At 34.5% G+C, this 25256-nt stretch overlaps 1 protein-coding gene across 1 annotated transcript in view; it reads right to left on the reverse strand.

Annotated features, from left to right (window-relative positions):
- Positions 1–25256, reverse strand: part of FYB1 (FYN binding protein 1) — a 167621-nt gene that overhangs the window by 12308 nt on the left and 130057 nt on the right. Inside the window, exons 5-17 of the mRNA XM_017853230.1 lie at positions 24432–24478; positions 22556–22575; positions 21974–22008; positions 20916–21036; positions 18460–18619; positions 17814–17955; positions 14197–14219; positions 11252–11318; positions 9600–9737; positions 7895–7920; positions 5707–5773; positions 2897–2996; positions 2282–2444 (exon numbers count right to left, since the gene is read on the reverse strand). Of these exons, the coding sequence (XP_017708719.1) occupies positions 2282–2444; positions 2897–2996; positions 5707–5773; positions 7895–7920; positions 9600–9737; positions 11252–11318; positions 14197–14219; positions 17814–17955; positions 18460–18619; positions 20916–21036; positions 21974–22008; positions 22556–22575; positions 24432–24478 (1109 nt within the window). The remainder of the gene's footprint in view (positions 1–2281; positions 2445–2896; positions 2997–5706; positions 5774–7894; positions 7921–9599; positions 9738–11251; positions 11319–14196; positions 14220–17813; positions 17956–18459; positions 18620–20915; positions 21037–21973; positions 22009–22555; positions 22576–24431; positions 24479–25256) is intronic.

The following is a 25256-nucleotide window of genomic DNA, read 5'->3' on the forward strand; positions in this document are numbered from 1 at the left end:
ATAAAGACACATGCACACATATGTTTATTGCAGCACTATTTACAGTAACAATGACTTGGAATCAACCCAAATGTCCATCAGTGACAGACTGGATTAAGAAAATTGGCACATATACACCATGGAATACTATGCAGCCATAAAAAAGGATGAGTTTGTGTCCTTTGTAGGGACATGGATGCAGCTGGAAACCATCATTCTCAGCAAACTATCACAAGAACAGAAAACCAAATACCGCATGTTCTCACTCATAGGTGGGAATTGAACAATGAGATCACTTGGAATGTGTGTCAGACCTCACTTCTACATTTTCAACAAGATCCCCATTGATGTGTATGTACTTCAAAGTTGGAGGAGCATTGCTTTAGATAAGACTTGCTGCTAAGCATAAGAGACTTAGGTCACTATGGCAAGATTTTCTTCCACCATACTAAGGGCAAGATATGCACAAGCTTCAGCTTGTGCCCTGGAGAGAGGTCTATGTGACAAATACTAGGACAATTCTCTGTTGTGAAAAATGGGAAATTATTTGGAAAGTAGAGGACAGAAAACATATCATTTAGACTTATCACCTTATTGAGCCTTTTTTTTTGGTATTTAATTTTGTTTTAGTTCAGTTTCTCTTATTTGCATGATTTTATAACATGGCTATAAATCCTACCCCAAATTAAACAGCTTTCTTACTTTTTCTACCATATGTCATGAGAGATTCATCATATTACTATCATAATTTTCATTTAGAACATTCAATTGGGTATATTCATCATAACATTTAATAATTTAAAAATCTTTGAACTTTTAAATATTTTTTGATGCAATTTGATGCTTATAGTTCTTTTTGCACTTACGGTTATTCCTTAAGGTAGATCCTCGCAAATCCTAGTCTGAATGGGGGTTTTCTTTGTCCCCTGGGTATCTTTCTACATATTATCTTCAGTGAACTTCCAATCTTAATATTACACTGCCATGGCCCTTTATCTTTTGTATCCACATTCCGTATTTTCCTTTGAAAAGCCAACCACACCTCCTCCATGATAAACTTTACATCCATTTCCTCCACCCTTGAGTCACTGTGTTTTATTCTTGAAACTGCATTTCAATTCCTGTCCCTGAGTCACCTTCCTCCCATTAAAATTAAACTCAGAGTCCATGTTTTCCATGCAGATTGACTAAGCTGATATGGGGCAGCTGTCGTGGCTATTCAGTTTCAAATATACGACAATGTAATTTTGAATTACTCTTCTCTGGATTTTAAATAAGCTTTCTTTTGAAATTTGATAAACATATTTTCATCTGTCAGCTGAAATTTTCTATTTTTTTTGTTGTTTGTTTCTTGAGTCAGGGTATCGCTCTGTCACCCCAGCTGGAGTGTAGCAGTGCGATCATGGCTCACTGCAGCTTGGAACTCCTCAGCTCAAGTGATTTTTTCTGCCTTAGCCTCCCAAGTAGCTGGGACTACAGGCACACACCACTATATCTGGCTAATTTTTCTTTGATTTTTAGTAAAGACTAGGTCTCGCTATGTTGCTTAGGCTGGTCTCAAACTCCTGAGCTCAAGCAATCATCCTGTCTCAGCCTCCCAAAGTGCTGGGATTACAGGCATGAGCCACCGCACCTGGCTCCCATCTGTCAACTTTAATAGCTGATAAAGTCAAAGGAGACAGGAACTTTTTTGGATTTATTTGGAATAGTATGTTGCAGTAAGTGTGTTCAAATAAGAAATGAAAACAAGTGAATTTGCAAGGTAAGAAAACTGGAAATTCTAGGTGTGAAATATCCAGAATTCTACACAATTCTGTATAATTTGAAATTCTACATAATTTTAAAACCAGGCCAGAGCAAGAGACACTGTCTACTTTAGCACAGTGGTTCTGACTTTAGTGTATACATGAACAAGCTAGGGAAAAAGTTATCGTCACATTTTTACCTGATTTCTAGAACTCATGTTTCAGCAAGTCAAGGGTGGGTCCAGGAAACTGCGATTTTAGTACACAAACAAGGGCTTTCTGATGCTGATGGTCTGTAGGACTGCGTTTTGAGAGGCAGTAATTTGGCATTATTTTTGACACAGAGTATATAGATAGTATGTGGTAAATAAAAAGAGAATAAAATACATTGATTTCAGCACAGCATAATGATCAACTTCTGAACGATTGCCACAATTTACAAAGGATAGAGCAAAAAGATAAGAGTTAGTAAACACAGAGTCGTCACTAAAACATGTCTGGTTGTTAAATTCTGGGGTGACATATATGTATATATTGTAGTATAAGCAGTGACTTACATTTCCCTTCTTCATTTCTGCAGAGAACTTTTGTATCATCTGTGTTTTGTATAACTTCTAGAGATTCACCGGGTTTTACCTGTAGATCTCTGGTTCCCCACTTTTTAGAAGTTACAGAAGTTGTAACTTTAGTTGAATATAGGACTCTAATTTCACCATCATACTAAAAAAAAGAGAACAATATTTAAATTATTGGTTTATGTGCATTATTGAAACAACTTATTTATTGATTGATTTATTAAAAAGGTATTTGCTAAAGAGATGATCAGTGTTTTAGAAATGTAATGTAGGAATATTAAAGAAAATTTTGAGGGACAAACATCATTCATAACCTCATCAACCTAATATAACAATTATTTTGAGTACCTTCTTATAAAGGTTCAAGGACAGCTAAATTTAGATGATTATCACAGTTGAATTACTGTGCATATCATAGCTTGCTTAATTTTTATAAAAATAAATTAATCTAATAATTTTGGTTCAAAAAAGGGTTATAATAGGCTAACTGTAAATATTGATAATTACCTTTAGTGTTGCATTTGGTTACTTAAAAAATCATTGGATTTTCAGTAGAGCTTTTTGTAACTTTGTATAATATTTAGATATGGGCATACTTTTAAATTTTTTCCTGAAGTCTTTTTCTTCTTTTTCCTGCTTTTTTAGCTTCTTAAGGTCCTTTTCTTCTGTCTTAGCTTTTCCAATATTAGCTCCTTGACTAGGATGGCAGAACACACATAAAACAACACTTTGTTTAGAAAATATTAAAAGAATAGTCCATAACAGAGACAATTCATAACATTATATTTTAACTTTTGTTTCAGTTAATTCTTTTGTTAGAAATCCAGTAACTGTCATTGTAATAAATGATGACATTTCATAATGTAGAAGGGTTTCCTCAAGCGAATATAGACTATGAGAATTAAAATGGGAGTGAGAGATTAGATTCCTTCTTATACTGAACCACATAAAATCACTGAGTCATGGTTTAAACATGGTTGCATGTCAGCGGTTTCATATGACTTAATCTATTCTTAAACCTCCCTAAATTATCAACCCTTTCTAGATAATTATGTAGCTTGGCAAATGTCATAAGAAGGGCTTTTTATAAAAGAAGACTTCAAAAAAGAATCAATTTTATGGTTTATAACATTTATATGTTATGTTGTTCAAATCTACTTAAAATGCAGCCAGAGTTTTGGTTAATAAAAAAAATCTTGTGTAACAGTTAAGATTTTCCATATCATAAGAAGGAGCTTTTAAAAAAATATGGTTATTATTGATCTTTATCTTCATCACTTTATCAATTGTCCGTGTTTGTCTGTGTGTGTGTGTGTGTGTGTGTGTGTGTGTGTGTATGAAAGAGAGAGAGAGAGACAGAGGGGGAAGAGGGAGAAAGTAAGAAAGATAAGCACATCCTAAGTGTTTACATGAGTTAATGGACTTATTTTTTTTAACTGCTAGGATCCAGGTATAGAAATCCACTATATTTTGTAGATACCAATTACCCTAATACAAGTGAATATGCCTAGAACAGTGATTTTCTAGCCTGTCCACACACAGAATCACCTGGGAAGCTTTTAAAGCATACTACTGCTCTTGCCCAATTCCTGGACATTCTAATTTAAATAAATTTTAAGATTTAATTTAGTCTGAGCGAGGTCCAGGTAGTGATGGACACATTTTAAGAGCTTCCCGCACGATATTAATTTGTAACCAAGGTTGAAAACCATTCACTAGGGTTAAATTATGAATGGTAGGGAAGGTCTGTAGATATCTTTAGTAAGCATTTTAAAATTAGAATATAAGACTTTTATTTAGATGATCTAAGATAACGTTTTGTTTGTAATCAATTTATTTTAAGTTTAATTCTCAATTTTGGAATCTTGGCTTTTAGTTCATTCATTGTGGAAAGAATTGGCACAATATCTAGCTCAGGTTCTGCATCTGCCTGCAGTACTGCCTGTGGTAGTCTGGGCATTTGTGGAAATACTGTCCCAGATTAACTCTCTGGGGCAATCAGAATATACATGAAACTTAGAAATGCCCTACAAGGTATCTTTAAAAAATTTATTGAAATTTATTTAAAAATAGAATACGACATTGGAGAACACAAACTTGCTTTAAACTCTGAAAATAAGCAAAATGGGGAAGAAAATTGTCCATATCCCATAAAGCTTAGTCAGCCAGGGTTTATTTTGTTTGAAGAATACGGCCAGTGTGTGACTCTGGGTTCCTAGAGTGATTTTATGGAATGTGATGGCATTTCTACAGTAATATAAAGCAAAAAACCAAAAAAGCATTAACAATTGTAAAGGAGTGAAACACCACTGGTGAGAAATAGTAAAACTTGAACATATTACTGAAGATTCCATTTTTGTTTCACGGAGAATTTAAAAAAGGGCAACGATTCTCTTTTCATGTTTATTATTTGTGTTGCCTGTGGAACTTGATCTTCATACATGAATGATGGCATATTTTCCCTTCAGAGTCTTTGATCTTGATACTCTCTCTAGTTCCATAAAATTAGTTTAGCAATTTTGGCAAAAATTAATACTTAGCGTTTACCAATGCATTTTTACCAGTACAACTCAGAAGACACCACTTACTGCATTCCATTTATGTTACTTTCATCCTTTATTCAAATACAAGATCTTTTGAGTCATCTTTCTTTTTTCCTGAAAAAGCTAGATAGGTGTTCTTGCTTTTATACTCAGTATGTATCAAATCATTTCATGTATTTATTGGATTATGAGAAAGCATCTTACCATGTTATTTTCTATTTCAAAAAAAAAATCCAAAAGGCACTCCTTTTGTATTACTTGATATTAACTGATTTTATACAATTTAGCCTAAAATTAATTTTTTAAGATTTGAATGTAACCTACCTAAAAGTCCTTTTACAAATAAATCTTTTTTTTTCTTTTTTTCATAAAGGAAACTATCTTGTAGAAGACAGACGTGGCTTGAACAAGATGGGTGAGAGCGGAGATGTAAGCTAAGAAGTACATTCAAGAAAAAAAGGTTTGGGGAAAACAGTACAAATAAAGAGAGGAGAAGAATCAGTGAGACTAGTTGTGACCAAGATCTTAAACATGTTTCCCCAGTGAATGAATGAATAAATAAACCAGACATCAGTGAGTCACAGGCCCAGGGTTAATCAGGAAACAAGGAGCAGAACCAGGGGGATGGAAGAGAATGAGGGGAGAAAGGGGTGGAGGCTGGGACGATGGATTGGGGGTACCTACTCTCAAACCTCTCAGGGAGGTAGAGCTGAGATCGGAAGGAAACACAGCGTTAGAGAGGAGGTCAGAGCCAACAGGATCGCACACAGTAGACACACAATCCCACTGGCTTTTTATTTCCGTTGAATTTTCTTGAGTATTCTCATTTTCATTACTTCATTGTAATGAAAGCATTTTAATTACCTCATCTCTGCTGATGAAATAGGGAAATCAGAGGTATCCACATCATCGTAAACTTCATCTCCCATGTCTAACAAAAGACAAAATATCAAAGGTCGAAGCACTGTTAGATTTTGATATGAGCATTCAATGACGTTTTTAATATAAAGATTGCTTCAAGGACAATAAAAGTTTTCCTAGTGTCTCGGTACATTTCTCCTGGAAGCATTGTCTGCTTCTGAAAGGGGAACTTGCCATGGGTTAAATTATCCTCAAAAAACCAGTGGCCATAATGATAATCATTGTTATCTGGAAAAAAACTCATGGAACAGTGGCTATGATTATCTGAAGATCTACAAGTACAATGAATGTCAGGAGTGGCAAATTGCTGATAAACGAATCAACATTACTGGCCATCGGCAGGATGAAGTGGAGATAGAAATTGAGATTCTTATGGGATTTAAGGTGCTGTGATAATATATATCATCCTATTTAAATGTCCCCCTCCCGCCTTCCTTCCTCCTTTCCTTCGCCTCACTGATCTGTTTCCCATTACCTTTTACCTTACAGTGATATTAGGAGTGGCACCACCTTTAAATGGAAAGATTATTTCTTTTAACTAAATATTCCTGATACCAACAGGTACTGAGAAACAGTATTGGCAGAAAAGATGTCGTGACCTTAACTGGTTCAATGGCTTTTCCAATCATTAGAGTTTTTTCTCCCTTCTAGACTTCTTATTAATAAGGTCAGGGCGGGCGGATCACAAGGTTAGGAGATCGAGACCATCCTGGCTAACACAGTGAAACCCCTCTCTACTAAAATTACAAAAAATTAGCCTGGCATGGTGACAGGCGCAGGTACTCCCAGCTACTCAGGAGGCTGAGGCAGGAGAATGGCGTGAACCCGGGAAGCGGAGCTTGCTGTGAGCCGAGAGGGCGCCACAGCACTCCAGCCTGGGCGAGAGTGCGAGACTCCGTCTCGTAAATAAAACAAAACAAAATAAAATAAAATAAATAAAAAATTAAGGAAGAATGCTTCCACTCTGCAACTATTAATTGCTCTACAGCCAATGAAGCTGAAGAGATTGAGTTGAAGAAATTGCAAGTGTTTTAAGGAGTCATTACCGTAAAAAGTTTAAATGCTCTCTGGTAGTGGCAAGGAATTGATTTCCCTTTATAAATTCCCCCCCTCCATATCCTCCACCCTCGTGTGTACTCAGGTTAATTAATTTCACACTATGAAACTTGCTCAGCTGCAGCATGAAACATAAAGTACCTTTGAAAAATATCATCTAGGAAGGGTCAAAAGCTACCTACTATCCGTGCCACCAAATTACACCTTTAAAAAACATATTAAGAACAAACAAGCATTCCCTAACAAAACTTATTTTTTTACAGAATTTGTTACTTTTTTTCCCATTTTATACCTATTTTGAGGAGTTAATTTTTTGAATACTGTTAAAAATATATAGATTGGAATACAAGCTTATTATCAGGCACTGGTCAGTTTGAGTTTATCCCTTACATATTTTCACATAACTGAAAAGGAAGCTCTAATGTCAGATAAAGGGTCTATGGACGAATAGATTACCTCTGTGTTGGTTTCTCTTTTAATATACTTATAAGTTAAAATAAGTAAACTTTTGAAAGTCCCTGAATATTCTTAAGACAACATTACATTTTGTTCAAAGTAAATTTTAAAAACATCTAAAGATCTGTCTCAGGGAAAAAATAGTAACTGATTGAAATTGTATAAAGAAGCTGTTATATTTAACATTTTCCAAATACAATATAAACTATCCATTTAAATATTCAAAGAAATCAGATTTAGAAGAGCCTTACTGGCATGTAATCTGGCATGTTTTTAGATATCCTTATACAGAAGTCTCATATATCAAGCTTGGACTGAATTGGGGCTGGGGGACACAGGGAAAATGGGTGCTCGTCCCTTCCCACTTATCCCTAACCCAATAGTGGCTCCTGGAAGAACAGTTTAAAAACTATCAATCTTTTTTATTTTTCTCATCTTGCTATTTTATCATTGAGCACCTGTGGCCACCCATGGTAAAGTTACTTGCTCAAGGTTACACAATTTATTATTTTCAGAGTCAGGACTTTAATGCAGTTACTGTGACTATATCCAATGCTTTCCCACTACCACACTGCAAGAAATGAACATATAGAACATACAATTAGTTTTTATTACTTACCCAATTGTTTAGGAGGAGCAGGGAAACTACAAAGAAAGTGAGAACACAATTATAATCAGACTAACATGAACACAGAAATTGATTCAGTTATATAGGAGAGTATAAAGAGGCAACAGCCTGGAGGCATATTAGGTTACTTCATCTGTTGACCATTATTTCTTTGTCATCCTCCATTTCTCCGCTAAGTCCGTTTCTGTTTATCAATTTGGAACTTAGCAAGACATTTTTTGAACCCCAAATGTTTGCCAAAACGTGCAGAGTCAAGATACTCAATTGGTTTATTTTGCCCACAGCCATTGGATCAAAATTTCCAGATTTGTTATATGAGGTTTGGGTATAATATCACACCAGAGTAAATGAAAAGGACTCAGTATTTTGGAGGCATTGTGGCATACATATCTCTGCCTCCAAACTGCTTATTTGAAGAGTAGAAATACAGACTCAAAATTAACAGAGGTCATAGGAATATGACCATGTTTCCCAATATGTGCATATATATTCCCAAATAGGAAAATGGTGAATAAGAGGAATATTTACTCAAACCGGAGAGTGACAGCTTATTAATTAAAGTGATCTGAAATCAGGATTAGGTGGCATTTAGCTGCAACAGAAGAAGACCCATGCTTCTATTTTCTGAAATGACTTCTAAATACACACCACACACACACACACACCCCACGGAAAGAATGGTGCACAGGACAGAAATGACTGGTTAGAATAGAGTGTGAGGGATCATTAATTCAAATGATCCCAAATCAGATTTGGACAGTATGTAATTGAAGCAGAAAAAAAAAAAAACCCCTCTCATTTTTAAGTAAGGGTTATATTTGAGTAATGCTGCTCAAGAGAAGAGAAGGTTTCTTGTGTTTTCCTAGAATTTCAAGTGTACTGTGTATTGACTTGTTGCTTTGGGGTTTTACAACCCAGTTGGGAATGCTATATGGAATTAACATCTTATAAAGACTTAAGCTAAATGCGGTGAATTCATGAGGTAAATATAAAACAGAAAGATTTTCTTGTACCAGGGAATATGATTAAGATTTTTCAAATTCATATGTATGGAATGTATACTAAAGGGTTATTTTGGAATGGAATGAGAAAAGTTATGCCTTAGATTTTACTTGGACAAACAAGATATTTAGAATACTTTTAGTACAGGAAAATTCTTAATATATCATTATAGCATAACAGAGTTAAAAGCCTTTAATTATTGCATTTAGAAAAAAATTCAAAATTATGTTCTTTATTTCAAACTATTAAAAAAGAATGTATATTTTGAAGAGTACTCAATATAAAATACTCTGTAGTAAAATGTGGCATTGGAATTGTGAGTTTTCAGATGTAATGCTGTATTTTAAAAGGTCCTACTAAATGGGTGTGTTAGTGTTTGTGTATGACTGTGTGCATGAGCGTGAGAGGGTATGTGTGCACTTACGTGTACATGTGTGTTTTTGCGTGTTTTTGTGAAGAAAGTAAAATATATCTTTGAACTGCAGGATGATTTCTGAGTACTTGGCCTTCTTTTATGTAATGCATGACTTTAAAGGTGACACCATAAACGGGGCTAAGGTGATTAATGGAAAATTGCATTAAGGTGATTTAAGTCTATCAGAATTTGGTTATTGCTTATTGAATATTAGTAGCATTTGATTAAATACATATTAGTGTAGTTATTGTACACTGGATTTGGTTGGTTGACTCTTACGATGAACCTTCATTATTGTCTGACTCAGAGACTTTAGGTTTCTCTCGTATACTTTTCTTTTTGTCATCTTTTCCCTTTAACATCTTCAAAATCCCCCAGGACCACGTATTACTCTTCTCTTGAACCTGTAGTGTGGAGCTTTGGAGCATGCAGGCATTGATCAGAATGTAATAATCAGTGGCAAGTGAAGACATTGTGTGGACATTCAGATTCCTTATAATTATACCACATTAATAATTCAGGCAGTAAACAACTCATTTTATTGGACAAAATAGTGTTATTAAGTTTATAGATCATGGTGATTGAACACCGCTCCTATGAACTTGATCTTTTTTTCTATTAAGTGAGAATTCTCCCACTTTTTAAAATGTGAAGCAAGTCCCTAAGGATTAAGTTTTAAACAACTGGGTGCAGTGGCTCACACCTGTGATCCTGGCACTTTGGGAAGCCAAGATGGGAGGACTGCTTTTAAGCCCAGGAGTTTGAAACAAGCCTGGGCAACATAGTGAGACCTCATCTCTACTAAAAATAAAAAACATTAGCTGGGTGCAGTGGTGCATACCTGTGGTCTCAGCTGCTCAGAGGCTGAGGTGGGAGGATTGCTTGAGCCTGGGAGTTTGAGGCTGCAGTGAACTATGATCCTACCACTGCACTCTAGCCTGGGCAACAGAGTGAGACCTGGTCTCAAAAAAAAAAAAGGCTTGAGCATCAATTTTGCTTTATTTATGATTAAAATGTAATTAAGAAATCTTAGGCCGGGCATGGTGGCTCACGTCTATAATCTCAGCACTTTGGGAGGCTAGAGCAGGCAGATTACCCAAGATCAGAAGTTCGAGACCAGCCTGACGAACATGGAGAAAATCCATCTCTACTAAAAATACAAAATAAGCCAGGCGTGATGGCGCATGCCTGTAAACCAAACTACTTGGGAGGCTGAGGCGGGAGAATCGTTTGAACCTGGGAGGTGGAGGTTGCAGTGAGCCGAGATCGGGCCATTGCGTTCTAGCCTGGGCAACCAGAGCAAAACTCAGGTCTCAAAAAAAAAAAAAAAGAAAGAAAGAAAGAAAGAAATCTTAAACTTTTAAATATGCCATTTAAAATGGAAAAAGAAAATTTATTTTCTTATTGACCTAAAGTATTTTTATTTTTATAAATTGTTGTAATTATTATAAATGAGCAGATATTTATTGTTAAGCTAAAATATTAAGTATTCAATTCTGGTTCTGCCATAGGTAGCATAGGTCTCAATTTATTTGGGTTGCCTATATTATAATCATGTTATTACACAAGGGATAGCCATGCAACTGATAAACTCTTCAGGGATTGTTGTAAAAGTAAACTATTGATCAATAAAGACTTTATTAGAAAAAGCTTAAAAATATCCTCAACACCTGTAATTTATCTTTTTTTTTTTTTCATTTCACTTGTTTTGCTATAGTTATTGAGGTTCTTCCAAACAATCAAACACTTTGTTTGAAGTGTGGTACAATTACACTTCCCGGTTTACAGCTCTTGTTAATTCAACATTCAAATCATTTGGGGTAATGTAAGAAAGAACACTATTTTCTGCTTTTTATTTTAACTGGAAATCAAAACTAAATTTCAATGTGTATATAATAATTTGCAAAAAGCAGTTCACTGATTATTCTTACCCATCATCAGCATCTTCCTCTTCAATCCCATCATAAATGTCATCATCTGGTGGTGGAGGGAATATCCCTTCATTTGGATTGGAGGAAAACCTTCTGTTAATTTTATAATTTGGTTATGTAATGATCACTCAGATTTTCATTATAAATCTTCCTTATTTAACTGCAGAGAACATTTCACTTTCATATAAGCCATTTAAATAAAAAACACACTATTTTCCTACTATCCCATAATTATTTACTTTGTTGATCATTTTATAAAGAATTCTTAGGGGTGAAATTACAATAACAAAATGAGGGCTAAGAGGCACTGTGGACTTCAGTTGAAAGGAATGAGGGTACAAAAACATTGGAAAAAGTAAACTTAAATAGGGGATGGAGTTAAATATTTGTTGTGGGACAAGAAGTGAGGAGGCGATATAAATCTAGCTAACTAGTTAATGGTCAGGAGACATTTAGGAAAAGATACTGATCAGGACACAAGTGAAGAAAAGCAGTGGGATAACAGGTGAATTTGTAAATATTGATGGTAGTTGAAACAGAAAGAAGTGAAAAGTGACTTTTTAAATACACATTTTTGAAAGTTAAACTGTTTCCAGTTTCATTTGTTATTCTACGCTCCTCAGAAGACTTGCTATTTGACAGATATTTACTTAACAATTGTTTATTGAGTAGTTTCTATGTGCAAAAAATATGTAGAACGACCTTGAAATTTGACTTTTAGTATGAGAACTTTCGCACTGCAAGGTGTTAGATCAAATCCCTTATTTTGGTGCTGGGAAATACAGGGGCCATTGAGTTATAGTCAAGGTGACTAGATAGGTTATCATCTAAACAAAAACATTTCTGAAAGTGAAGGAGAATGCTGTTTTTAATTGTGCTCTGATGACTGGCATAAATCAAGACTGTTCTGAACACACTGGAGTGGAGTCACCATATGATCTGTAACAAACTTAAAAAAAAAGAAGTGGCTTACTCAGAGTCACTTGGTGGCTAGCTCTAGAATCCAGTTTATTGACTCTCAAGTTAGTGTTCTTTCTATCATATTAAGATCTCTCTCATTATTTGTAAACTAAAGCATTTTTTTCATTAATATACACAAACATGATGAAGACTTATGAAGAAATTACTGATAAAAGTGCATGGTTTCCCATGCTCACATATTAGTATAATTAATATTGTTAAAAGGACCATACTACCCATATCAATTTACAAATTTAATGTAATCCCTATCAAAATATCAATGTCATTTTTCACAGAATAGGAAAAAAAAAATCCTTAAATTTGTATGCAATAAAAAAGAGCATTAATAGCCAAAGCAATCCTGAGCAAAAAGAATAAAGCTGGAAGCATCACACTCCTTGACTTCAAATTATGTTACAAGGCTGTTGTAACCGAAACAGTACACCATTGGTATAAAACAGAAAAAACCAATGAAACAGAATAGAGAACCCAGAAATAAAGCCACATATTTATAGCCAACTGATTTTAGAAAAAGGCACCAAGAACATACACTGGGGAAAAAAACACCCTCATCAGTAAGTGGTGCTGAGAAAACTGGATATCCATATGTAAAAGAATAAAACTAGGCCCCACGTCTCACCATATACAAAAATCAACTCAAGATGGATTAAGGATTTAAACATAAGACCTAAAAGTATAAAACAACTATAAGAAAACATAGAGAAAACATTCTAAGATATTAGTCTAGGTAGAGATTTCATGACTAACACCCCAAAAGCACAGGCAACAAAAACAAAAATAGACAAATGGGATTATGTTAAACTAAAAGCTTCTGTACGGCAAAGCAAACAATCAACAGAGTGAAGAGACAACTTGTTGAATGGGAGAAAACATTTGCAAACTATTCATCCCCAAAGGGATGAATATTCAGAATATACAAAAACTCAATCAACTCAACAGCAAAATTCCCAAACAATCCCATATAAAGGCAGGCAAAGGATCTAAAAAGACATTTCTCAAAAGAAGACATACAAATGGCCAACAGGTATATGATAAAATGTTCAACATCACTAATCATCAGGGAAATGCAAATCAAAACCACAATGAGATATTATCCTACCCCAGTTAGAATGGCTGTTATCAAAAAGAAAAATAATAACAGATGCTGGCAAGGATGTGGAAAAAAAGAAACTCATACTGTCTGTGGGAATATATATTCATACAGTCATTACAGAAAACATTACGGAGATTTTCAAAAAAAAAACTAAAATAGAACTATCATGCAATCCAGCAATCTCACTACTGGATATTTTTCTGAAGGAAAGGGAATCAGTATTTTAAATGGATATCTGCACCCCCAAGTTTATTGCAGCACTATTCACAGTAGCAAAGATATAGAATCAACCTAATTATATTTGGATGAATGGATAAAAAAAGTTTGGTCTATACACAATGAAATACTCTTTGATCATAAAAAAGAATGAAATCATGTCATTTGCAGCAACATGGATGAAGCTGGAGGTCATATTAAGTGGAATAAGTCAGATATAGAAAGACAAATATTGCATGTACTCACACATATGTGGGAGCTAAAAAAGTTTATTTCATGGAGGTAGAGAGTAGAGTGATTGTTACCAGAGGCTGAAAGGGATGTAAAAATGTGTTTGGGGGGACATGAAGAGAGATTGGTGAATGGGTACAAGCATACAGTTAGATAGAAGGAATAAGTTCTAATGCTTAATAGTAGAGTGGGGTGACTATGATTAACAATAATACATTATACATTTCAAAATAGCCAGAAGTGAGAACTCGAAATGTTCTCAACACATAAAAATGATAAATGCTTATGATGATGGATAGCCTAAATACACTGACTTGAACAATACACATTGTATGCATGTAACAAAATAACACATGTTCTCCAAAAATACATGCCAATATATGTATCAATTGTAAAACTTCATTTTAACAAGTGTGTGGCTTACCTCCACTTCCACTCTGACTGTGGCTAGGAAAAAAACCCAGAAATATGAAGTTAATCTATGAATTACTTAGCTAGGAAGAAGACAGGTATATATTCTGATCAGTTATTCAAAAGAGAAATAACATTCCAGTTGAAAGTTCTTAGAATGTTATATATGAAGAGGAAAAAACGTTTCTTATCATCATAGATGGGTAATTACAGGGCAACAAAACAAAACAAACAAAAACAAGAAGAATTAAGTTAATTACAATGCTACATATGATAGAGAAAATGATGATATTGTTTGCTTTTGACATTTTTCTATGAGGTTGTTTTCAGATGATACATTATTACATCATTCACTACATGGACCATTAAAACAAGCCCCAAGGGTATTATTATTCCATGAGTCACATAGCACAATTATCATTGTGTTAAATTAAATTGTCTTTCAATAACTTTTGACCACAGCATTTTACTTTTAGTCTAACAGCAGTCATTTTTCTTTAAAGGGAGAACTTCAAAAACTTGAATTCTCATTCAGGGGGCTTTTATTTCGTATGGCTGCTGACTCTAAATCCAGATTGCCTATGCTTCTTATTTAGTTTCATATCATTATATATTTTCTCTATTTTAGCATTTGTAAGTGTCTCTTTTCCTGCCTATATCTCCCACTAAAATGTGATTTCTGTGAGATCAAAGGAAATGTAGACTGTGAGAATGGAAAAAATCCCAGAAGTCATCTCTTCAATTCCTTCATTATACAGAATAGAAACCAGGCTCTGAGAAATTAAGTGACTTGACCACGCCCACTTTTACACCTAGCTGCACTCACTATACCCCAAGTTTTCCACGTTGGTTAATCTGCCAGCAACAGATAACAGTTTAATGTTAGTGTCTTAGAGGACAATTACATAGTACACATATCTGATTTCCTAACGTTAAAAGTAAGTGAAAGAAATTGATCTGATGCAGATCTCCTGTTGAATTTGAAATAAAAACATAAAGTTGCTGTCAGGAACTCTGTAGGAAAACGTGCTATAAATGTCTTCCTATATAAATAAGGAACTGCTTTTTGAAGAAGTTGCAGTACACTCTCGCTTGCTTATGTACCATTTTGACATTTATTTTTCCTGACTCTTCCCTCTGAGCTTGATGCATGAAGCAGGCAGTTGGAATTATGCGAAGAGCTGCATTCTGCTTGGCTGCCACTCTTGGCAGATACTTTTCATCTTGGATTTTTATACCAATTTCCAAAGAACAGGGCTGTTGGAATAAGGAGCAAAGCTCCTGTTTTATTTCATGTCTAGAGCAATCATTCAATTTCCTAAAACGGTCGTTTAGAATGTATAATATTTGATGAAGTGAAGAAGAGGTAGAAGGAGCAGGGCATGACAGGAGAGGAGAGGGAGAGAGATGTATATATGGAAGGAAGAAGGTTTGCTATGAAATGGTAGAGGGATATTTGCATTTGCAATTCCTTTTTCTTCAGTGTTTCATATTCACTGTAGATACTGCTTCAGTGGAGAAGAAAAAGAGAAGGACAGCTGTCAGGGGCTGTGCTTTGAAGCCTCAAGTCTGCTCCCTGAGTTTGAAGCACTCACAGCCATTGCTCTTCACTCTAGGGAATCAGGAAAGAGCCAGTAGAGTGCCTGAGTCAGGAGTCATGAGCAGGAGGGAGAAGATGATGCCTTCTCTTCCTATTCTTGCCAGGGCAAGCTGCCGGCTACACTCAGCATCTTCTCTTTTTCTAAGAACAAAGCATGTTCTGTTATGAGATCTTTGCAAGCAGCAGCTGCAGTTTCAAAAATAAAACATGTATAGTAATGGCTTCTTCTTTAATTTTCTTATTAAGGGTGCATAAGAAGGGCTAGATGCTAGTAAACATTGTGGGGCTATACTCGTTTAAGATACTGAGCATTAAAACCATACAACTCTTCCAACTTCCTGGTTTTACTAAATATAAGATTCTTTTTTTGTTACATGTTTACTAAAGTAGAGCAGGTTTTTAGAGTTATGGTATGTATGGATTCAATAAAATGGGAAAAGGTGATAATACTAGCTTTGGGAAATAGTCACCCAATATGGTTAAACAAAGTTTCATTTTAAGAATATCATTTTTTTCCTGGTTTTATTATTTTTTCTTGAGTATGCACATCAGTGTAAATATGCGTTCATTGATGTAACTGGAATTCTTTCACCAAAATTAAGGAAATGTGCTTTTGAAAACAAACAAAAGGCACATGCAAAGTATATACCTCGGTAATATACTTGACATACTTATGAAAATTCTGGAAATTACAGAATATGACAATTTGGAACTTCATCTGACCCGAAAACTGGCATTTGCAGATTCACACTAGGTCAATGTTTGACTAAAGTCAATTAATGATCTCCAAACTCTAGTGCATGCATTGTATATTTTGTTATATGTTGCATAGTTTATGTTTAGAACATGGTAAGAAGCCATAGCAGACTATAACTCATTTTAGAAAGACAAAACTGCTAGAACGTGGCATAACAAGTTTAATTGATACTCTGACATAAAAGATCATAAGAGGAAAATTTAATTCTTCATGTGCTTTTTCACTAATTTGGTGTTTTAGAAATGGCTGACAATGAAGATTGCTTTCTTTGAAATTTGAGTTTTAAAGAATGCAGACACAGTTATACCCAGGTGAAGAGCTAGCACAGGTTATGTATTTTAGGATCACAATGGGGGTTTCCTAGCTTTACAAGTTAGTCATCAAAAAAATAAAAATTCTGAACTGGACTAGAGATTTTCCTTCTTTTTTCCTTTCAACTTGAGGGGATTATGGCTTTAACTGAAAATGGAGGTATTGGAGGAAAGAAGGAATGAAAGGAGAAAGGGAACAGAAAAGTACAAAAGAGACAAAAGAATGACAAAAATAAGAGCTGGAACAAAGAGAAGAAGAGGAGAGATGGAGAGAGAAAGGAAGCAGAAGACTGAGAAAGGAAAGAAGAGAAGGAGAGGTACAAGGGAGGGATGGCCAATCTCTTCTCATTGGTCCTCCAGAAAAGATGTTCTATTCTGTTCCTCTATACCAGGAAGGTGTTCCCATAATTCTTGAAGTGAAAGTCATTTTAATCTAGTGGAATGGGCCATGGAAAGTTGGACCCTTAATTGATACCTAGGATCATTAAAAAAACAGAGTTTTTACTTTTAAAGAGCAAACTGAGGTTGCCATAAAAATCATTTTTTGTCATATTTTCAAAAAATAACAACAAATATATTTAGAATCAGAGATCTATGAGAAAAAATGGGCTAAATTTTATATTTTATGCTTCATTTTTACCAAATCATATTTCTATTAGGCATATCCCTAAAATCAAGTCATAATGAACATTATAAAAGTGTTTTAGAATGACAACATATTTTACAAGGTCTGGCAAATGGCCCACTATATTTCAAGTAGCATTTGATGTATATAATCAAAAGAAAGACTATAGAGTTTCAAATGACCTTTCACCCATGTTGGGGTTATTGTAAGTGGTCATTTAGTTTAGTGATAGAGAGAGCAGTAGGAGTTAGGGAGGGTAAAATTCTAGGATCTTAATATACAAAATTTCTGACAAGGAGACAGTTTGATCTGTTCTACAATATGCACTTGCACATACCTGCTAATATTATCCTGCTCTGCAACATCATCATATACTTCTTGGTCATCTTCAATAGGTCTTGACGGGGCACCAAGAGAGTCTTTTTTCAGTTTCAAAGAATCATAGTCAATCTCTACAGCAGTTGTTTTAATATAGCCATCTACCAAAAAGGGAAAGGTTTATGTTCAGGCAACTGTAGTTTAAATATTTTAAAGTTGTGAATAAAATATCAATTGCACATTTGCTCTTTAAACTTTCCCCTGATTTATTTTCTTGTAGTTCTGATTTGTAGACCTCCCAAGTAGACCCACATTTTACTGTACTCTGTCAAAGTCTAATCCTGTTGTAGTTTAATGTAAGCCTACCTTCTATTTTAAATATTCTAAAGTGATTCACAGGAAACATTTTTTCTTTTTAACATCAATGAAAAACCTAATGCTGTTTGTTCCTCCTGGAATAATATAAAACTTTACATTGTTCCCACAATAAAGATAACAGATGAGGTGAAGACAGAACTATACCTGCCATTTAACATTGTCCTCCCTTTGTCCACTCTGTAAAGTCCTCCTAACTTGGTGCCTATGAGGAGTTCTGGAGGAGCATGTACATTGAGTATTGCCTTGCAAAGAAAACACTTTGAAGCCATAGAAAAATTTGCACTCACATGAACCCCTGGCTGTTCTGCCCAACCATTTTCCTTCTGGGTTGTCTGTGATACGGATGATTTCAATTTGCTCTCCTTGCTTGAAGCTCAGTTCATTCTTTCCTCCTTTGACATCACAACAAGCTTTTGCAAGATGGATGACTTGAATAGGGCCTGTTAGCTGCAAAGAGAAAACAATAATCAGAAAAGATTTCCTTATAATTTAGAAAATCTTTAAGGAATGCAATTTTGAAAGATACTAAGTCTACAACTTGTGAACCTACCTATAACCAACATTTACAGGGTTTAACTAGAAATTGAGGGTGAATAAACATTCTTACAGGAGGGGTTAGGAAAAAATCACAGGGGCCAAGCAGGACTAGTTAAGGACAGGTGAACATGTGCATGGGGTCAGGAGAGTGAGGCAGGGATCTGTTGACCTAGGAATCCTGCAAGAGGCCTGCAAAGGCAGCCCCCAATAACTGAATAGCGCTTATCTACAACAATCCATGCTGTGTGCTATGTGTCTTTATGGAATATGCCAGGATTCCATTTGGAAGATGGAGTTTTTTCCCCTTTCATTGTTTGTAAAATTGAAGCAGACATTACCTGCTATAAACAAGACAAAATTTGAGAAATGAGCTTGCAAATCAAAAAATAGCAAGCAAATGTTACATGAGGTTTTTAAAATTAATATTCTGAATAGTATGGTGGCTTATTGATATAAGGGTAATGATCTTGGTTAGACCATGAATCCCAAATTGTTAATTTTCTAATCCTAAATTGGTGTCTTTTCAACAGAATTTCTTGAATCTTTTGATATGCAAATATGCAAATATGCATTACGACTTTTGAAGAAGCTCTACCTTTAATTTATTGAATTTATGATGACATTAATTATAAACATATATCATTATCATGTACCACTAAGAAATAAAGGAAAGAATGTAAGTTAAATTATGATATGCCATGATGCTGATGAGGCTTAGTTCTCATATTTATTTAATTTTTTTTTCACCTATTATCTATTATCATCTTATGAAAGGAATATAGCTGGTGAAGTCCTAGTCTTGACAAACTTTTGAGTTTATATTTAATGGTATGATTTCCATACCCTATCTTTTCTTACTAAAAATATTATTTGAATGAACGAGATAAATGTAAAGCTGATTTCTCCAAAAGAAACATATGGAAAAACCTCACGTAATTCCTTTAAATCTACAAACAAGCTCTCCATGGAAAGTACGCTATATAGATTTTTCATAAATTAATTGAAATTATTTTTTCACTTAAAAATATAAACATTGGTAGTCATGCATTCTGTGTAAGTAAAATGTTCTAATATTAATACTGTAATCATAATTTTACTTATATATAGCAAGCTTTTCCAAAATCAAATGAGAATCTTATGATACAGTGCCTGCTATACATTATTTCAGTTCCGTAACAAACTTTCTGGAGTAGTATCATTTATTCTCACTTAAAAGATTAAGCATCAGTGGCTCAGAAAAGTTAAGTGATAAGCCCAAGATTACATAACTTGTATGTACCACTGGAATTTGAATCAGTTTGTCTAACTGACTTGATGCTATATGTTTTCCTTGCACCATGCTTTGAACCTTTGCTTTAATACAATGAATATTCTGGGAAGTTATATCTAAATCATTTTTTAAAAATTTGAACCACATATTAAATGCTCCAGAGAAATAATTATTTAAAGAAACCATACTGTGAATTCTTTTTGAAAGAATAATTTTGTAATTCAGATAATCACCCTAAATATGTCTGACATGCCAGACCTATGCCAGATGAGCCATGTCATCAAAGATAGTGTAGCCAGGAGAAAATAGCCCATGAGTGTAGCGTTTACTGGTGGTAGTAATGGTAGAAGACACACAATTACCAGAGATCAGAGAATACAGAGGTCAGAATCCACATAGACAAAGAGGGATGAGAAACAGCAGGTATCAGAAGTCAGCATGTACACAGACTTAAAATAAAGGCAATAATGTAACTCAAGTTTAGATACTAGCAATTAGAGTAGCTCATGGAAATCTTATTCTGAGACAGGTCTGGTTCACCCTGGAGACACCTGTGTCCAATACCCCACTATAATACATACCATAGGGATATTTATGTGTGTGATGCTAATTCATAGTATAAGTAGGCTAATATGAAATGCATTATGGGGAGAGCCAAGATGGGTTTGAAAAAGTAAATATTCATTCACTCAATCAACATAAATTTCCTGGGTGCCCACTAATTATGAACCACCATATTTATTTAAATTTTATTACATTAGTTAAGGGATAAGATGGTGTATTGGATAAAAAAGTACTGTTATGAAGATAATTACTCTTTAGAAAACAATGAGTAAGTAATTCTTCAACTATGTAAAGTTTCAAGAATGGTACCCCTTTTGTGTGAAAGGTATAAAAAGATGTTATTCTTTCACTCATTAGCAAGCAAGCCCTTACTTTAAATTTCTTCTTTATTTCTTGTTCTTTCTTTTCTTTCTCTTTCTGTTCCTTTTTCTCCAGCTCTAACCTCTTCTTTTCCTCCTTTTCCCTTTTCTTCTCTCTTTCTTTGGATGCTTCTCTGTGAATAAAAATTGTTAGGTTGTTTTCGCATCTTCAGGTGTTGATGTGTCAGAACTCCCTACCTAGAAGTCTACTCATAGCAGAAAAGGTGGTATCTGAAGTACAGATGAAGGTAAAAAGCCAAAGGTTCTCAAAATCCAGAACGTGTGAGATTATTTTTAAAACCAGTAGGAGGCACACAGCTGAGGATACCTTCTAAAGGCTCTGCTTTCCCTGACAACTTGTGCCAACAAGTGGAAGCCACCATTTATAAAGGCCCCATTCTTGCTGTATGTTCGTTCGCATAAATGGAATTTGTCTCTTTTTCTCTCTTTCATATGCACATGTGCCTGCGCATTCACAGATACACATGCAAACCTTGGCTCCGAAACTTGAGTCAGAGTTAGTTGAATAAATACTGGGTAGAGAAAATTAAGGTATCTGAGATCAACATACGATAAAGTAAGATAATATATTCATTTCTACTTTCACCCACTTTCCAAGAAATTTCTTTTCCAAGGAACTTCTTTTTTTAACATCTTTCCACTTTAGCAGCTGACACTTTGGCATCTGAGCACCATGATAAATTATTTTTCATAGCACCCCTGTAGGTGGAGCTCTGTTCAGGTGAAGAAGGCGTAATATAAATTAACTCATCTGCGCAAGGATACACTAAGAGTAAGAAATCAGATTTCTGCCTTTGATTTCCTGACTGTGGTTTATCTCATAGGCATGTCTCTGGCCTCTCATACAACAGCTTTTTAACAGAGTTCTTCGTAGAACTCTTAGAGAACTAAATAATTTTTGGTCCTTTAAATTGAAATAAAAGTTATATGATAGTCATTTGAAAAAAATCAAGCTTCCCTCCTAGTGTTGTTATATACCCACTATCCCTCATACAAAACATTATATTCATCTTTGAAGAAAACTGTCATGGTAAAAAGTGTAATTCATACATGTCTTCATATGTTTCTCCTTCACTTTCTTGTTCCTGTAAAGAAAATATTGATAATGATTAATTTTATTATTTAAAAGTTAACACACACATATTACATTGCTTAGACTTAAAATAAAGACGAGAATGTAAATTTTTATAATTTGAACCACGTATTAAATGGTCCAGAGGAATAAATACTTAAAGGAACCATACTATGAATTATTTTTGAAAGAATAATTCAAATACTCAGTAAAACAACTTGCATGGTATGTAAGTTTGGCTTGTTTAAAATATTTTTTTCTCCTTAGAAATAGACTGGGAAAGCAAAAACAAAAAGATTTCCTTTTCTATCTTACTATATAAATCAGATGTGTAGTCAGACTTAAGTTTATGTTCAGCACTGAAGCATTATAATGAGTCAGTATGATGTATGGTGTGTAACGTCTTAATCATTTTAGATGAAATAAGATTAGAAATGGAAAACTATCATTACTCATAAGAATTTTCATCTGTTTGGTTTGTACCAATATGGAGTGAATCATAATACTTGTGAAATATTCTAATTATATCAGTATAATACAAGAAGAGAAAAAAATCTGACCTCATCTAGATTTCCAGCACCTAAAATATTAAAAAAAATAAAATTTAATACATTTGTAATAAGGAAGCACTTTAATGTAAGATTATTGGATATAATATAATGATTTTCAAAATAGTTCATAATCTAACAGAACTTATGCTTTATCAAAGATACAGAAATAGAAAATAAAATATGTACTTTAGATCTTTACTGTGGCTTTTATTTGATGACGGTGACTTAATTATAAAATCATTTCGTTGGCTTTCATCAAATAATGCAAAGGCCAAGAAATAATTAATACACTATTACCTTTATGAAAAGGTATGTCCATTTGGTTTGATGGGCTTGTATGGAACAAGGTATAAAAAAAGTCACTGTTTCACACCTTTTTACTTATTAGTTCCCAAGGATTTGTTTTCATGTATCAAACAAATCAAGTTAATTGGATTTTAAAAAATTAATACTCAAGAGTTCAGTGTAATATCGAAACTAATTACTGAATATTGAAATATTCAATATTCAATATTCCAATATTAAGAGGAATAATATAATAATATTAATAATAAAAACAGTGTGGTATTGGTATAAGAACAGGCAAATAGACCAATGTAATAGAGCAGAAAATTCAGTGACATACACAAATGTACATAAACACACCCATAATATACACATACACACACATAGAGCTGATATAATATAAAGGTAGCACTCTAAATTAATGAGAAAATGATGGATTGTTTAGAGGACAGTAAAGAGAAAACTGGCTCCATGCATGAGGCAATCCTGGATTTCTACTAACTCCTCAAAGGGGACTGCAAAGAGATCAAAGACCTAAATATATTCATGTGATAAAGTCTACAGGAAAAAAATGAGAATATTCTTATTTTCCAGGAAAAAGGACTTCTTAAATAGCATAAATGACAAGGCAAAATTAATACATTTGATTATATCAAAATTTATTTACATTCAATGAAGGACAGCATGGGCTAAGTTAATAGATAACTGACCGAATGGGAGAAGATATTTGCAGTGTTTGAAATTGACATGACATTAATGTCTGAAATATAAAGGAACTCCTACAAGTCAACTAGAAAAATATACCACTTTCAAGAAAAAAATGGTCAAAAGGTAAAAACTGGCAACTTACAGAAGAAACCACAAAGGCTTATAAGCAAATAAAGTGCTCAAACTCAAGAGTAAACAGAGATATAGAAATTCAAAGGAGATATAATTTGATACACATAAGAAAAAAATGGAAAACTGAATAACAGGACTGATTGATGAGAGTGTAGAGAGATGCATCTCTTCTGGAGAGCATGCCAGTCATACTCGGTCAACCTAAGTATTCCATAGCTCTGAGCAACCATTCCACTGCGGGATATATATCTTAAAGATAAGTCTCTGAGACGTCCGCATGGGGATGTATACAAAACGGTGCATTGCATTGCTGTTTGTGGTACCAGTGAGTTTGAGGCAAGTGAAATATGGATGCCTACCATGGAGTACTGTGTAGTCGTTAACGGCAACAGACCAAACACACACATAGTGATATGAATGGGCCCCAAAACCACATTATGCCGATTGTACAAAAATACTAGAGAAACCTATAATATACTCTTTCTGTGAACTAAATACATGCATACACGTCACAATATGTGAAGAATTTGTGCAAACACGCATACACATTAAATATGTTCGAATATTTGTCTGTAGTAAGGAAGGAGGAGAAAGGAAGTGAGTTATGAGGATAAGAGGGAATAAACAAATGAAACAAGAGAGGGGCCCTGCACACACCAACGATGATAATGACCCATTAATGAGTCTATAAGAATGAATAGCTCAAACTTCTGTACCTGAGTTTACAAATAAATAAATAAAATATGTTTTTGTCCTTTACCATCAGAGTGCATGACACCATCTTGATTGTCTTCATTGACAGAGTTTCTGAAAACAAGAAAGAAGAAACAGTGAACATGGAACAAGCAGATGCTCACCTTACAATGAAAAAGAGAAAAGGATTATTTTGTGAATTATTCTTTTCTCTTGAATATTTGCCCTGATTTAAAGCTTCACACATCACTAGCATAGGCTTTAGCCTTATATTTATGCTGCTTCTGTGGCAGAAAATGGAGAATTGGGAAACTTGAGTATAGCACCATCCATTCATAGTAGACTCATACAATTCATTCATCGCTTCTGGAGGATAATATGTTTTCCATTAAATTGGCAGTAAATCAACACTTCAATTCTGGGATTATAAGGGCATTTAATTGGTTCTATGGTACACATACAGGACCGATTGATGAGATTGATTCTCATCACATACAAAAGAGAATTAGTTCTAGGGCTGGGCACCATGGCTCACGCCTGTAATCTCAGCACTTTGGGAAGCTGAGGCAGATGGATCACTTGAAGTCAGGAGTTCCAGACCAGCCTGGGCAACAGGGCAAAATGCCGTCTCTCCTAAAAATATTAGGTTGGTGCAAAAGTAATTATAGTTTTTGCCATAAAATGAAAGGTAAAGGCCACAATTACTTTTGCACTGCCCTAATACAAAAAATTAGCCTGGCATGGTACTGCACACCTATAATCCCAGCTACTCAGGAGGTTAAGGTGGGAGAATTGCTTAAGCCTGGGAGGCACAGGTTGCAATGAGCTAAGATCGCACCACTGCACTCCAGCCTATGCAACAGAGTAAGACTCTGTCTCCAAAAAAAAAAAA

Source organism: Rhinopithecus bieti, unplaced genomic scaffold (genome assembly GCF_001698545.2).
Source record: "Rhinopithecus bieti isolate Rb0 unplaced genomic scaffold, ASM169854v2 scaffold_34818, whole genome shotgun sequence".
NCBI lineage: Eukaryota > Metazoa > Chordata > Mammalia > Primates > Cercopithecidae > Rhinopithecus > Rhinopithecus bieti.